The sequence below is a fragment of the Beta vulgaris genome, chromosome 4, assembly GCF_026745355.1.
Source record: "Beta vulgaris subsp. vulgaris cultivar EL10 chromosome 4, EL10.2, whole genome shotgun sequence".
Classification (NCBI taxonomy): Eukaryota; Viridiplantae; Streptophyta; class Magnoliopsida; order Caryophyllales; family Amaranthaceae; genus Beta; species Beta vulgaris.
Window position 1 is genome coordinate 45,554,281 of NC_079205.1, and position 17,277 is coordinate 45,571,557.

Sequence of the window (17,277 nt, forward strand, 5' to 3'; positions counted from 1 at the left end):
AGAATGCGATAAAATTTCACGCTTTTTGCCTTATTTTATGGTATTTTTATGCTTATTTTTGGCAATTTTTGGTGCAAAATAAATTGGTTCTCCACTTAGAAAAATGTATTCATGAGTAACACAAGTGGTTTTAATGTTGGTAAAAGTAGGTGCCTGGCCACTTTTTCAACATTTTCAATTTTCGGAAAAGTTGCACGTATTTTTAACGGAAAGATTTTCGGAAAAGTTGCCGGAGGAGTGGCGGCGTGATGATGTAATTCAACCTCCTTCAATATATGATGAGAGAGAGTGACATGAAAATTAGCCGGGAAAGTGGTCGGAGAAGTGGTCGGAGAAGTCCTTGGATAATGAGATAGTGTGAGAAAGTGTGAGAGTGAGAAAGAGTGAGAAATGTATGAGAGTGAGAGAGAGTGAGGAAATGTATATGAATATAAATACATAAGAAGTATGTCTACAAGACGTTAGTAGGAAAAAATTGGATGACATTTAGCAATACCCAAGAAAAAAGGAGCATATGGATATAATCCATAAAGCTCTTGGTTTTGATGGGAGCTATTATGCAACCAAGCTACAACATGTGGGTACCCCCGTTAGTGGGACAATATAAGATCAATTCTGATGTATGTGGCCATTTTTAAAAATAACATGGTTGTGTGTGGTGCAATAATGCGAGATTATGTGGAAAACGTTACGGTAGCAATGTCTCATTGTGAAAGATCTATTACTGGATAATTCATGGGTAAAGCCAACAAGTTTGAAATGTATAAGTTATCAATAAAATTCCAAAAATGAAATAAGGGGCTTCGGTGTATAGAGAGGGCCTGACCGTTTAAAAAGTAACCATAGAAATGAAGGAACCCACTATTTCCTTAATTATCTATATTAATTTGTCTTGTTTCAAAGCGTATCGAAAAAAAGACAAAAAATAGTGGTTGGGAAGGTTATAGTAGCAAAATCCATTGGAATTTTTACTTTATACATTGAAAAAATCCGTTTTGTTATTAATAGATCGGGAAAAAAAGAATAACTCAAAGAAATAAAATCAATTAGTTATTCATCAAAGTTTCATTTATTCAATGAATAGAGTTAAACGAAGATATATAGCTCGAAGACAAAGAAAAAAAATTCGTTTATTTGGATCAAGCTTTAGAGGGTCCCATTCAAGACTTACTTAAACTATTGCTCAACAGAAAATAAGAACTTTGATTTCGGCTCTCAATAATAGAGTTAGTTGGAATGGAACATTAAAATTGAAATTGTGGAAGCGATGGCAGTAAGAGAAGCTTTCGCCATTGCCATTGATGTTAGACTGAAGATTATATCCTTGAAAATGATAACAATAGTCTATCATCGTTTACACAACAAAAGATTTGAGCCTACAACTTTTGAGAGTATTATTCAAGATACGCCTATTACTTTTGAGAGTATTATTCAAGATATCTTGTATCTAAGGTTGTGCAAAAAAATCCGATCCAAACGATCAGATCTGGTTATCCATTGACCCGACCCGATTTTTCGGATATCCGATCCGATTTTTAATTTTCGGATATTTCGGATCGGATACCCGAAAAAATTATCGGGTTTTCGGATTGGATACGGATTGGATTTTTTGACATGTCGGATATCCGAAAACCCGAAATTTCAAATTTTGTAAATTTCAGATGGGTTGCACACAAATTGTAGTCCAATAGCCCAATAAGTAATAGCAGACTAGCAGTAGACATGAATGTTTGAAAACCCGAGACCCTAGTTATCTCTCTTCACTTCACGGCTGCCGCATGCCGGTGCCGGTGACTAAAATGGAACGGACTGCGGGTAAGTTCTCATCTCTCTCTCCTTTTTTTTTTTTTTTCTTGCACGGGTCAAGACATAATCAAGATTTTGTGAGAACTGGAGATTCTTCAAAATTTTTTGTGTGCAGATTTTTCCATTTTTTTTTGTTCTCTCTTCTTCAGACTACAGTGCAGAATTGCAGATTCGTCCTACTTGAAAAAAAATTTGTCACTTGTCTGCAGATTATTGTAAAATTTGATCATTAGTTGATTATTTTCCTTCATGTGTGAGCATTATTAGTGTATTATTTTCTTTGCCATACATGTGTAAATAATGTAATTTAAATGGGGACATGGGCTGCCCACTGTCCAATTGTTCATGGATTATAACTTATAATCAATTAAGCAGTGGGCCAATGGGTGGATCAAGTGAAATTAATGTTTCGGATCGGATTTTTGGCGATCCGAAATTTCGGATCCGATATCCGATAATGCACAGCCCTACTTGTATCTAGGTAGATCTTGTAGTTTTATTTCTTTTTCTCAAGTAAGGAGGAGCGGCAATATAGTAGCACATAAGCTATCTCAATTAAGCACATTTTTTGAGGGTTTAAGAGTTTGGATACAAGAATTTTCTTTTCTTTTCTTTTTTTTGACAATGGGGGAATTTGCATTAATAAAAAAAGAAGTACATCCTAATGCTAAATTGAGCGACTCATGCTCCTACATAACTATTACACAAACATACAAAATTTGATGAAGGATGAAACTGCAGAATCTGGAGGGCCGACTTGATAGGTAATTGTATTAGAATTCTTCTGCTGGTAGATGAAGGGCGCCAGAACTTTGGCGAGTGGTAGGGGAAGGGAATGCTAATTTCACGAACGAAGGACCAATCCCATTTACTTTCTGCTACATGGGATTGTAAAGCCAGGTTTCCTGGAAGAGTACAGTCACATTTTCGTGTGACTCAATACCCTTTGGGACGGGTATATGAGACTTCTCCATTGATGAGAAGCTCAGTTGTGTGAACGCGCTATATACCCAATTAACAAATTGGGAAGCCGTCTTCAGATTTGGTTTTTTCAAGGCAATGATTGATGAAATCATTACCAAGCGAAAACGTCTAATTTTCAAAGTCGGACAAAGCAGACCCCAACCGTGAAATCTTTTGCCACACACATACTGACCAAGCACTTGAAGCAGATCCAACATCAAAATAAAAATGACCTCCAGCAATAACACAAGCATCAAGAAGCTTAGTGCAGCAGACACAAAACCCATGCTAACGCCCACAAACTAAACAAATTGAACGTATTTCTAACACACACTAGGGGATGTGGATAGCCGGACAACCACCAACATCCGTGTGTGATAAACTCGACACTAACCGAGAAAGGGGACGCCCAGATTTATGCCCACTTTGGACTCAAACTAGGGGGGATAGAAGAATTTTCATTTGATGTTGAACCCACATAAAAAATAATATTTTATCCACGATTAAGTAAATGATAGTTTTCACTCGTCAAAAAAAAAAAAAAAAAAAAAAAATTATGTCTAGCGTATGATCTAACACATTATTTTATAGTTTGTACTTATCAATTCTAAAATATTTTTTATCCTAAGTTATAGTGAGGTTTGTTAATTTGTGTCTTTTATTCACTACTTAGGTATTTCAAAGGTTTGCCATTATTTTCTTTTTTTTATTGAAAATATTAATTAACCTAATTTCTTTAATCCCCATTTGCGAAATCGAAATACTACCATAAATTTTATAAAGCAATAATGTATAATATAAAGGTTACCATTCTAATAATATGCCCCATTTTATTGTGAGATGGTACACCAAGGATATTTTATTTTTGCTCTACCTCATCTGAAATCTTCCAAATAAATGAGCAAAATATACAAAAAGGTAGAGCACCAAATGAGCAAAAAAATAGCATTCGATTTACCATGTACATGGTACACCTGTGTGTATGGTGATTGTACTGTTATAGCCAAAGAGTACTTGGTTTGAATATCTTTCGGGAGAAAAAGTGGTAAGTCAGAATGAGAATATAATTGGTTTTGATTAAAAAAAAAAATTGTAAGATCAAGAGGAATATTAAAAATTGATAGTGTGTATATGAGCCATTGTTTTTTTTATTTAATGGTTGATATTGCTTAAACTCTACCTCGTAAAGTTTTCCTAAAACTCTAGAGGATCCAAACACATATGTGTATATATAATTAAAATGCTTAGATTATTATATGCATTACTAAATTGTCATTTTAGTGAGTAATATATCTGTCCAAACATCTCCTAAGCTCACATCAAAATTGGCTTTCTTTTCTTAAAAGAACAACAAAAGTAATATATAGAAAAATTTCCTTAAACACCAATAAATCGAACTTTTAGATAATACTACTAATTATTTAATCACCCTTAAAATAAACAAAAAAAGTTAACTACTATTAACCGAACACTTGGTAGATTACTACTAGGAAAAGGAGCTTATGCTCCCGCCTTTTTTTGCAAACCAATCCTTAACAAATTGTAATAGAATTTAACTATGACTTATTTTCCAATTTCTTTTTCTACCATAATCAAGTTGAATTATTAGAGATTCTTTTTCCCCAAATTTTGAGTAGCAAAAGAAAGAATTAGCAAGAGATTAAAACAAGAAAGGTAAAAGGAGGGGAAAAAATGGCTTCAGCAACAGTGGCTGTTGTAACTCCCCTTTCACCCACAAAGAAGAACAGGATTCAAGTATCAAATACCAAAAAACCTCTATTTTTCTATGTTAATCTTGCAAAGGTTAAGAATTTTTTTAAAGCTTTTTAATCATTTTTTTCAACATATATAATATAGTTTGTAATTGTCAAAGTTACCTTATGTTTGTTGTGGGTCAATGATGCAGAGGTACATACAACAACACAATGAGGTTGAGCTTTCAGCATTGGGCATGGGTATGTTCTTCCAACCAAATAAAAAATCCATTATTTTCTCCCCTTGAATCTTTTTTCTAAAACAATAAGTTCATCATATAGTCCATTAATTTGAGTGTATTTGGCTTAGAGAGGAATTAATGGTATTCTCTTCTTCTTTTGTTTGGTTTGAAAGAATGTAAATTTGTTTTCAAGGATATGATTATAATTCTACTCACAATGCTACACTACATATTATTGATCATAAGATGGGTTAAATTGCAAATACTTCCTCTTTCCCAATTTAATTGCTACATTTGCTTTATCACAGTTTACGAGATGCAACTTCAAATACCAATATCTTGAGTTACATATATGAAAAAATTACAAAAATTATATATTTGAAAAATACAAATTGGGACGAATCAAACAAGATCCAACATAATTATATATTTTCTTATGTATATAGAGTAAAAGATAGTCAAGGTTATGACGTGAATAACGCCTACCGTCAAAATGTAGCAACTAAATTGGGACGGAGGGAGTAAATCGAAGAGAAAAACATAGTAAAAGTTTCTTTACACTTAAAGAAGTAAAAAAGAAAAACCCACAAGAAAATTGTTGTTTTAAGGATATTTTCTTATACTTCCTACTTAGATTCGAATTGACAATAATATTGTTCCATTTTGTGGATTTGAGATCACAGCTATCACAACAGTTGTCACCATTGCTGAAATATTAAAGAACAATGGATTTGCGTTTCAAAAGAGTAATGCACTTCCTTTATCTATCATCTCATCCATTTATTGCGATCTTTCTTAATTTCAATTGAACATTTATCGTTTTATCATTTTGACATAGAGGTTTGCACGTCTACCATTGGAATGAAAGATGAAAACAAAGGTCGAACGGTACAGAAAGCAAAGGTAACCATTTTCTTTTTCCTTCTCTGGTCTCTAAATCGGAATATTGCTACGTCCTTGAACATAAAGTGAGTGGAGTAAAATATTACGTTGATTAGGTTTATGTATCATACTTCCTTTGTCGCTAAATACTTCCTTTGTCGCTAAATTAGGCTCTTTTATTTGTGTGAATGTGTACTTTAACTATTAATATTATTCTTACGAAGAAGTAAAAATTATACAAGGTTGATATTCGAAAAATATATTTAGAAAAATATCTAACAAGATATATGGATATGTTAGTCATGTATAAATCGCAAAAAACGGTCAAAGCAAAATATGTGAAGAGCGTCAAGGTACAAAGTGTGCATATCTCTATTATATAAGCCAAGGGGGAGCTATGATGTCCCCCTTTGAAAAGACTTTTTAACCCTTCATTCAATAAAAATACTTACCTATTAAGATTATGAGATTTTCCTCAACCATTGCCCTTCCTAATTTAAAATATGTATATCAAAAGAAGTTCAAAGTAGCTAAATAAACATTCATAAAAATATGTGTCGTGAAAGAAAAAGTTCATGATTGAAGAACAAATTAACATAAGTAAAGCAGTTTTCAAATCAATAACAAAATCAAAGGCATAAAATTTTAATTTTACCTAAACTTTGAAATGCAATAACAATATCAACGTCCATTAACAAGTGATAAAAATACCACGAAAACAACTTCTTCATCAAATAATATTTATATTTTGTATTTACACCCCATGATATTTAATTAGAACCAATTATGATTGTAAATTACATTCTTCAAAATTACATTTAAATGAAATTTAATAATAATCGCCAAAATAACCCATGCACGCATCACGTGTAAAGAAGACTAGTTAAAAAGTAATGCATTGGATGGGGCCTCTAGGTTAGCATCAAAAAATATCTCACTAGATAATATCTTAGAATAGTAGATTAAAAATAACACAAGTGAAAAAAATCCATCTAATGCCGTCAAAATCGGGCTTACTGAAGCGGTTTTGGTCCGCATCAAATGATCTCGCAACAGATCCAAATTATTTACTGATCCGGTCCAAAACCGAATTAGTAAATGATTTACTGATGCGGTTCTTAAGAAAAACCGCAGTAGTTACTTTTGTTAACTGGTGTGGTTTTTCTTAAGAACCGCATTAGTAAGTCCAACATAAATCCAAAAAAGAAGCTCGTCATAAACAAACGAAACAAAATTCTAGCAAATTCGTCATATGAAATAAACAAACAAAATTACACAATTATCATAAACCAACGAAATAACGTAGAAAATACACATAAAACAAACCAAAATTATCATTTTGTCAACGAAATAAACCTATATCTGATTACAAATAAAACTAAAATTAATTACACAATTAGTACACAACAACAAAACTATAGTATAAACTATTAAAACCGAATCTAATTACAAAGAAATAACAAATAGGTCTAAAATTACAAATAAAACTTAAATAAGAAAAAAAAGAAAAAAAAACTCAATTCTCAGATCTGCTAACAACCTCGATGACAAAAACGAAAAAAAACCTTCACTTCAATCGAGAAATCAACGGCGAGAAGACTCGTGAAGACAACGATGAGGATTCGTCTTGAATTCAACGATGAATTCGATGTTCGTAGTTTTTCCTTTCAACGATGAATTCGACGAGAAGGCGATGAAGTTGGTGCGTTGCTGTGATGTTCGTTGATGGTGTCGTGGGTTTGAGAGGGAGGAGGGAAGAGTAGACCTGAAGAGGAGAGAGAGGAGGGATTAGGGTTGAGTGTTGGGTGAGGAGAGAAAGGAGGGATTAGGGTTGAGGGTTGAGTGAGAGGGAGCGTCGTGGGTTATGCGAGAATGAAGGAAATGGGTTGGGGTTATGAAGGTATTTAATGGCCACGAGCGGACTGGGACAAGAGGTTCTGGTTTATTTTAAGAAAAATAAGAAAATCTAATGCGGTCATACGAACCGCATCAGATTTTCAAAAAAACCGCACCAGATTTTTAATCTGATGTGGTCGATAAGTGGACCGCATCAGATTTTCCTCCCAGCTTTCCTTTCCATTTTTTTAATTGATTTTCTGATGCGGTTTTGTAAAAACCGCATCTGTTACTAAGTGACAGACAAGGTTTTGTTCACTAGTGTAAGTAATACAATTGTAACACCCCTAGGTGTGCAAGAGCCCACTAGTAGATATTGTTCTCTTGAGCCCTAACCCGCAAAGATTTGTTTTGGTGCGAAATCGAAATCCTACCCAAAATGCCTCTACTAGGTTGAGGTCTCCACCATTGTATAAACAAGGCTTCGTTCTACTCAACTTCTAATATGGGATAGCCAAGTTCTTAGGCACCTGAAAAATAGGTGGCTAAGATTTTGGCTTTCTCACAGTGAAAGTTGAGGAGAACAAATCATTCTTTATATAGAGGTGGACACCTTAACCTAGTAGAGGCCTTTTGGGTAGGATTTCGGTTTTTCACCAAAGCAAATCCTTGCGGGTTAGGACCCAAAGAGAACAATATATGTATTAGTGGACTACTGCATACCTAGGGGTGTTACACCAATATTCCTCAAAGAGGATTGTACTAATCAAATACTATTTGGAAAATAAAGAAAGTTAGTGAAATTAAGATTCCAATTCAACAATCTATACTAATATGTTAAAAGGTGTACTACATGTGATCCATGTACAACTAAAAAAGAGTAAATGCTTAAAACAATGCATGTACAACAAAAAAAAGAGTAAATGCTTAATACATATGATCCATGCACAACAAAAGATCCCATGACTTCAAGTTTATATATTAAAGTCTTAACCACTAAATCAAATGATATTTGGTAATATCATTTTAGAGTAAAATATTAATAATAAAAACAATAAATTTTCAGGGCTTTGCCCGGGCCTACAAGCAGTTACATATCTAAAGAAAAACGGGTTTAAATCAAGCTATTTTCATTAACTATACATGCTTTTCAAAATGCTATAATTTAGTGAAATTTGACAAAATTATAAATGCATATAATTATACACATCGCTTGCAACATAAAAACTTGGTCGATTTAGTAAGGGACTTCAATGGATTTTGGAGGAAAAATAAATGTGGGTTCAATTTTAGGGTATGTTATCTTTTCTTTAATTTATTTGAACTAACTTAATTATGTCATTTTCGCTTTGTGGCTACCGCTTACTCTACCATTATGATAGGGGTATAAGGTTTGAGATATCTATCGGATCTTTCTAAGAGGTTAGGTAAGTGATTTTTTTGGAAACGTAGAAGGAGATTAAGTCATCATTCGTGTGAGAAACTCAGAACTAATTTCCTATATCTAGCAGCTACCACTCCATGGGGTTTAGTACCTTGGTTCAATCTGATGAGCTCTAATTAGCCATTCACTTTTTTTATTAGAGGAAAAGAACGCACTGTAAACGATGTAGATGTGACTTGAGGTGCCCATCAATTTTAGTCGTGTTTGTGGGTAAGAGATTAAATAAAATATAAGCTCAAAATTGACTGAAATTGAGTTGATATCAAATATAGCATTTCTAATTAAGGTGCTGAAATTTTCAGCTATCTTATTAATTTAGCTCCTTTCAACTACTTTATCAGTTTCAACTCTATTTTATCTTATGTTCCCAAACATAACCTTTGTCTTTCTTTTTTAATCAAATACTTTTAGTTTTTCATTACTATCTACTAAATAGCATACACATTTTTATTATTTATCTTTTAATATTTACCTAAACTTAACAGTAATTATTGAAAGGAACAAGAAGTATGTGTTACCTTCACTACTAATGGTTTTCCTTTGTACTATTGAGTTAACCAGATGCTTATCTTCGTGATCTGTTTGCCAGATTGAAATAGTGTTGGAAAAGACTGAAAAATTTGACTCTTTGATGTCTCCCACGAGTACCAACAACAACGACAAGAATCATGACATCCCAACTCATGCCACTTCAGATGAGAAAAAAGAATCGGAAAAATAGTCCAAGTACTAAAACTTTCTCAACCATTGCTCTAGTTTGAACAATTATAAGTTACCATTACTTTTACTGAAGGTATTATTAATTATAAAATAAAATCTATATGTTAGGATAATATATGTGCCAATTAGGACAAGTAAACCACGTTTTTGGAGAAAAAAAAAATGGGTTTATGCAAGCAATGTCTATTGGTTGCTTCCTAGTTGAAGCTTATGTATTCAATTTGCTTTTCTTTTTTTTACCTTTCTTATTCTTATTTTGGGAAATTGTACTAGTCACCAATGATGACTAATGATGGAGAAATGGTTGAAATAGGAGCTAAAAAAAATATTCAATTTTATGATATTTTTGTCTCTCTAGACTCTAGTGTCCTTACTTTTCTTTCCATTATAGCTTCATTCTAGATGAATATATACATACGTCACTATTCTCAATCAAAAAACTGAAGCACCAAGTAGTTTTGATATAGTGGTAAGTTTTATATCTCATAAATTCAAGGTTGTGCGTTCAAAACCCGCTAGAAGTATTTTGGGGAGTGGAATTCCTTTACCTTCTCCCCCACTCCCAAAGAGCCTTATCTATGTAGTAGAGTCGGATTAACATGTGCGGGGTTTGGCCTAATATGGCACTTCTCCTTACCAATATTTTTAAAAAAAAATCAAAGAATTAAAGCAAAAACATTAAAAGATTATAGTGATAAAATCATTAATCAAGAGAGTTCATACTAAGGATATTGAAGAAAAAGATCAAAACTTATAATCTTTAGGAAAAATTGACAAAAATAAGCCAACCTTTGGCCCATCTTCCACAAATAAGCCAACATTTTGAAATTCCAGAAATAAGCTAACCTTTGCATCATTTTAGCCAAATTTAGGTTAGAGGTTTTCATTTACCTGCTAACACAGGTTACAGCAAGTTAATCACTATTTAATCATTATTTTATTAATCTTAATTATAATTAAACCTAATTCAATTATAATCACTATTTAATCAGTATTTTATACCTAATTTGATTAATAATTAAAACTTTAAAAATAAACAAAAACCTTAACTACCCCCTCTACACATATTCACCATGAACACCACCACAACTGCCACCCCACACCAGCCACCAGCCACCACCCCAACCGCCACCCTAGCTGCCACCCCACCACCCTAACCGCCACCCCAACGTACTGCCACACCAAACCACTGCCCCAACCACACCCATCGCACAACCAGTCACCACCACCCAAAACCCACGCACCCACCACCGAACAACCCCACTAAACCCAACACCCCTAGACCATCCACATCCACCCACAACCGAACACCCCACCCCACCTCACCAAACCCAAAACCCCTAACCAACCCTGACACACAAACCCTCTAAACCCGACACAACCACAAACCCGTTGAACCCGACACCACCACTACAAACCACCGAACCCAGCCACACCACCACTACAAACCACCGAACCCAGCCACACCATCACCCTAAGCCCAGCTGCACCTTAACCTAGCCACAAAACCCCGAAACTACCCCCAACACAAACCACCCACAACCCCACCCGTGAAACCACTCAAAACCCCAAAACAACTCCGACCATCAAATTACCCAAAACCCTGCCGTGAAACCACCCAAAACACTCGCCGTGAAACCCCCCATCCCGAACCAAACACCACCCCCTTTAAACCAACGTAAGCAAATTTCGAAGGAGAGAAAGAAAGGAGATCGAAGGGAGAGAGAAAGGAGGTCCTCTTTGGAAGTGGACATCCGATGAGTGGCGATCCGGTGTGTGGAGGTCCGGTGGGTGATGAGGAGAGAGGAGAGAGGAAGCAGAAGATTGAATGAGAGGAGAGAGAAAAATAAAGAGTAAAAAATGAGAATAAAGAGAAAACTAAAGAAATAAAACAAAATTATTACCTATACAACCGGTCACAAGTCATCTGACCTAAATTTGGCTAAAATGATGCAAAGGTTAGCTTATTTCTGGAATTTCAAAAAGTTGGCTTATTTGTGGAAGATAGGCCAAAGGTTGGCTTATTTTTGTCAATTTTTAGGTTTTAAGATCGTGTTGCATCATTAAGGAAGGAGCCTTCGCATTTAACTCTCTCGTCTTTTTAGGCAATATTATAAATCTATGGACATTATCCAATATTGAAGGTGCTTAGAGCATCTCCAATGGTTAAGCAAAATGATAATTGCTAAAGATGCCACCTAGATTTCCTTAGCTAACTTCACTTTTAGCTGCGAACTCCATATTGGTTAGCCAAGTGCTACTATTGTTTAGATAGGTCCCATATTTCATCATCTTTTATATTTCATTTTGTATATAATTCCCGCATATTGTAAGTTACACTAAGATTACATTATATACAATTTTCATTGAGTAATTAAAAACAAATGTTTGAATCAAAATTCTAAAAACGTTATATACAAAAAAAAAATGAACGTAATATAATCATCAACATTTTAGAAGTAGCTTTGGAACTACATAAAGATTAAAAAAAAAAAAGGCTAAAAGATTATCAATTTAACAAAATGATTATAAAAAGGAAATAAAATAAACAACATACCGAAATTCGAAAATCAAACAACACATAAATAACAAATTGATATGCAAGATGGCTATAAGGTGATTGATTAAAGTTTCATACTTCCAAAATGTACCAAAATTTCCTAAACAAGACCTGTCTTGAGATGATGATACATTGTCTATCCTGAATGGCTACATTTCTTGCAATATATGTTTGAAAATCTTGAGCATGCCCTTGTTGGACGTTCCCTCCAACACGTGATGAAAAATCATTGTCGAAAAGTATCGCGAGTATGTGTATCTGTCATATTTAACAACCATATTATGAAATATAATGTACACTTCCATAATATTGTGGAGTTTACTTTTATGCCAACACCATGTTGGTCCACGAATTATTGTTAAATGAGCTTGAAGTAATCAAAATGCTCTCTCCACATCTTTTCTTGCATTGTCATGCTTATGTTTAAAACAAAGTCTTTTGGTATCCTGAGGGTGTGGGAAACTTTTGGCAAATATAGCCAATTCAGGACAAATATCATAATTAAGATAGTACCCTATGTTGTACTCACTACCATTAATGGTAAAATGAACATCTGGAGCAACTACTTGTAAGCTTTCTTGAAACAAGTTTGATCTGCTTAAGACATAAATTAAGTTCGTTGTTTGAACTAGCCACACCAAAAAACGCATGACATATCTAGAGGTCCACTGAGGCGACCACTTCAACCATTATTGTGAGATTTCAATGATCATCTCGTGCATACTGGCCTATACATGCAACCTAACTATTTTTCCAACCATTAAAGCAGATTTTTTGAACTATATATATAAAAAATACTGTTTATTTTGAAGAAAATTTAGAAAAAAATTACTCGTTGTAAATTACTATACAACAAAGTGCAGTTTAATCTTATCTGCCTCCTATCTCCTCTTTCCTAAAATCATAATTTTCAACCCAAGGGCTACCACCACCCTTCTAGGTAGTGGTAAGCCCCTTTTTTCCTTTCCTTTTGTTACTATCTTTTATGTCATTGTTTCTAATAAATTTCAGTCTCTCTTAAATGGTGAGTTTTTCTATCCATATAATTGTTGTATCTAACCATATATTGGGTTTTATCTCTCTCTATGTGGGACTCTAGGGACATTATTTTTGGTTTTTATGTGATTCGATATTTTGATTTGTTGATCGAAATTTGGACGGAGTTACAACAAATATCATTACTTCATTTATAATCACTTGAATTAATCCAGTTTTATTTCAAAACTACAAAATATCGATAGACCCTCTTGTAGAAGGCTGCATCATGCAACAATGTGAAAGACGATGGTTTTTGGAAGTGTTAGATCTACTCAACGTTCATGGTTTTGTCATATTAGAATTGCACTTTTTATTTTGATATGTATTTGTTAGTTTTGACTTCTATTCTATATGTCGTATGACTTTAAATTAATGAATTAATTTTATTTTCAAAACAAAAAGTGATGTTTAATCTATTGCTAAAAGAAAAAATCAGTGCAAGAAATAAAAGCATTCAATATAATTAATGCATATCCCACCAAACACGTGTCTTCCTTTTTCCCCACCAAGTCATGTGTGTCTTACAATCTTTCGAAGAAAGTAGTTGCTTTTGTCTCGCACATTCACTTGGAGTTTGAGATAAAAATATGAACATGGACTCATAAAAAAAAATTCAGTAACTTGTAATACTCCGTAAATTTCAACTATTTTATTATATTTCTAGGTGAGTTACGTATTTTAAAGGGTCAAAATAAAATAGTGTTTTAATATTTTCTCGAAAGGGAAATTATAAAGAAAAAAGTTTTACCTAGTAGGACATAGTTATCCCTCTGTAATTAGGGTTCAACTAAGCCAAAACCAAATTACTTTTAAAACAAAGATATCTTTATCTTTGTCTATCTTTGATCTTAAGTAACAAAAAAGGAGGAATAGTCTTCCTCTTCCTCCCAAAATTGTTACTCCTATGTTTTTCATATTCTTTAGTTGGATAGTTCATCTCGTCTAGTTGCAAGTACTTTTGACTTAGTTACTTCAATAAATTTAGTTGTTTTTGTTTTTTCTTCACTTACTCGAAATAAAAGAAAAATTGCTTTCATTATCTTCATCATACCTCTTCTTGTGTGACTCCTCACCCACCTTTTCCCGAGACTCCTCCTTCTCGTGCAATGCCGGTGAAAGACTCCTTCTTGTGCGACGCCGATGAGCTCAATAGGAGCTCATCGCTCGACATAAATGACGCCCCACCTCTGCGTCTCCCAACTCAAACAATCCGCCATCATCCAACACAAACGTCCCCACTAGGGATGGAAAATATCCAGTGGACGACCCGTTCACCCACGTTTAAAAAACGGGTGAAAACCCGAGATAAATGGATGAAAAGCGGTTGATGGATAACCAGGTGATGGATCCGGGTCGGGTTCAGGTGAATTTGTTCAACCATCACCCGACCCATCAACGTTTTATCACCCGACCCATCATCCATTTTTAATAAATAAAATATGTACTTTAACAAATTACAAAGCCCGTAGGCCATGGCCTAAAAATTATAAGCTGGTAATAATCTCCCCCAAAGGCCAAAACCCTAACTTGATTCACTATCCCTCTTCCCCAGCCAACATCTACATTCTTCGGTCTCCCTCTTTAGTTCTTCCTCGCCGGAAAATGCCTAAGTCACCGGAAAAAGAAGCTAGGTAAGTAAATTAAAATTTTCTTAATTTACTTTGTCATTTAATTTAATTTTTTTTTAAGAATTCACTTTGTCAATTGATGACTTTTGTTTGGTCGATTAAATGAATGAATAATTTCTGAAATTCGTCGAGAATCATCGGATGTTGGCATGTAATATCAACATTTTACCTTTAGAGAATCGTCGGATTTCACTCAACAACAAATTTAAGATGATTCTCAACGAATTTCACTCAACATCGAGTGTAATTTTAGACTGCTTGTGTTGATTAAATGAATGGATGTTGGCTTGCTGTTGTGTTTTAATTTTACGAATCAAACTAAATGAAGTCTAAGCCTTTCATTGAGGTAATACTATTATATTGGAAAAAGAATATATAAAAAGTACCTTTAGAGCAAGTGTTTTGCAAAACCCACACCTGAAAGAATCAAAGGAAAAAAATGATGTTATGAATTAACAAGAAATAATCATATATCATGTATACTGAAATATTAGCTAAAAATAATATGATGTTGGCTTGTTGATGTGCCTTTTGAAATTCATATTCTCTAACTTTCTAGGACAGCTTTATAAACCTCTAACATATAGAATCAGACACATAGAGACGGTAGTGAATTTTGAGTTTGATTGATGAATTTTGTTTGGTAGTGATTTCATTTTAAGAGCATGATGTTAGAAATTAGAATGTTGTTTTGGCTTGGAATGTTATATCAATTTGCAATTTCTTTTATTTATCAAGATGTAATACTGTACATATGGTGAATTTGTTGATTTATTTAGGGAATGGAAAGTGATGAATCTGGATATGAATTTTCATTTCCTCGCTCAACTCCTTCTACAGTTTATCCGTCTCCTTCTCAAGTTTGCAATGAAATGCATATGCAACCACCTGCTCCTCCTTCCCGTCAACCATTGATCCCTTCTCAGTACTCCAGGTCTAGGAAAAAGTTCTCTGCACAAGAAGCATCTCACGGTATTGAAGAAAATGAGGGTGAGCTTGGTCGTCAATCTGCAGCCTTTCGCAAAAGCAGAAAACTCACATCTCCTGTGGGGGATCATTTTGAAAAACTAACACTTGATGAGAAAAAAGGTAAAGTGTATCCACTGCGATAAGATATTGTCAGCTAATAGCGTCAATGGTACTTCTCACGTTAAGGATCATTTGAACCTCATGTGCTCTAAGAAGAATTTTAAAGTGGATATACGCCAAAATTTGTTGAATATTAGCCGAAATTCTGATGGTACATGTAGTGTGAATGCAACCAACTTCAACCAAGAAGTGTCAAGGAAAGAGTTAGCGAACATGGTCATTATGCTTGAGTATCCTTTGGCTATAGTGGACCATGTAGGCTTTAGGAGATTTGTGAGTAGCCTAAATCCAAGCTTCAAATCATTTCACGACCAACTTTAAGAACTGATATAATGAAGATGTTCACATGTGAGAAAGCGGGGTGGAAAAAGGTGCATGAAAATAGTGAGTCCAAAATTGCAATCACAACTGATATGTGGACTGCATTAAATCAGAAGAAAGGTTACATGGATGTAACCGCGCATTACATAGATCAGTATTGGGTTTTATGCAACAAAACTTTGAGGTAAAAAGTTCTTAATATGGTGTTATTTTATTTGTTGTTAATATGTTGTTGGCCTGCTGTGTTTTGCTGCTGTTATGGTACGGTTACTGCTATTATGGCACTTATTATGCTGGTAATGTTGTTAATGTTGCTCCTATTAGTAATTTTTCTGTATTCTCCTAATAATATAGGTTTGCTTATGTGCCTTTTCCACACACAAAGGACACACTTGCTCAAGTTTTATTGGACATGTTAAATATGTATAGTATTGGTGAAAAATTATCCTCTGTGGTTGTTGGTAATTGCACTACAAATGATGTTATGATGGATGTTTTAACACCACGATTTAGTGAAGAGTCTCTAATCTTAAGGGGTAGATTCTTTCATATGAGATGTAGTCCTCACATCATAAATTTAAGGGTTTTTTCACCAAATACCCTTGACAAATTGAAAAATTCACCAAATACGCTCAATGTTTCAAAAATGCACCATATACCCTTGAGTTTTCGAAAACGTTCACCAAATACCCTTTTTCTAACTTCCGTTAGGTTGCCGTTAATGTTATTACAATATTGCCATCATTAACCCCTAATCCCTAATTCGAACCTGTTTTTAACCCTAATCTAACCCTTCCCCTTACCCTAACCTTAACTCCTTGGCAGCCCCCACCCCCTCCACCATACCCCAGCCCCTACTCCACCTCCACCGCCAATTTGTTACCCGCCCTCACCCCCCCTTCGTTCTCCGTCGGAATCCCCCACCCCCTCTTCGTCGGACTCCTACACCCTCTCTTCCTTCTTCGCCGGAATCCCCCACCCCTCTTCATTCTCCGTCAGAATCCCCCACCCTCTCTTCGTTCTTCGTCGACTCCCCCACCCCTTGCGCGAAAAT

General features: G+C 34.5%; 1 protein-coding gene across 1 annotated transcript; it reads left to right on the forward strand.

Annotated features, from left to right (window-relative positions):
* Positions 1-4,247: 4,247 nt before the first annotated feature.
* On the forward strand, positions 4,248-9,902 carry LOC104891111 (hypothetical protein). The gene is made up of 5 exons (XM_010676759.4): positions 4,248-4,572; positions 4,676-4,724; positions 5,389-5,451; positions 5,544-5,608; positions 9,457-9,902. Exons 1-5 carry the CDS (start codon positions 4,462-4,464, stop codon positions 9,586-9,588), a joined length of 420 nt encoding a protein of 139 aa, XP_010675061.1. The 5' UTR covers positions 4,248-4,461; the 3' UTR covers positions 9,589-9,902.
* Positions 9,903-17,277: the final 7,375 nt, after the last annotated feature.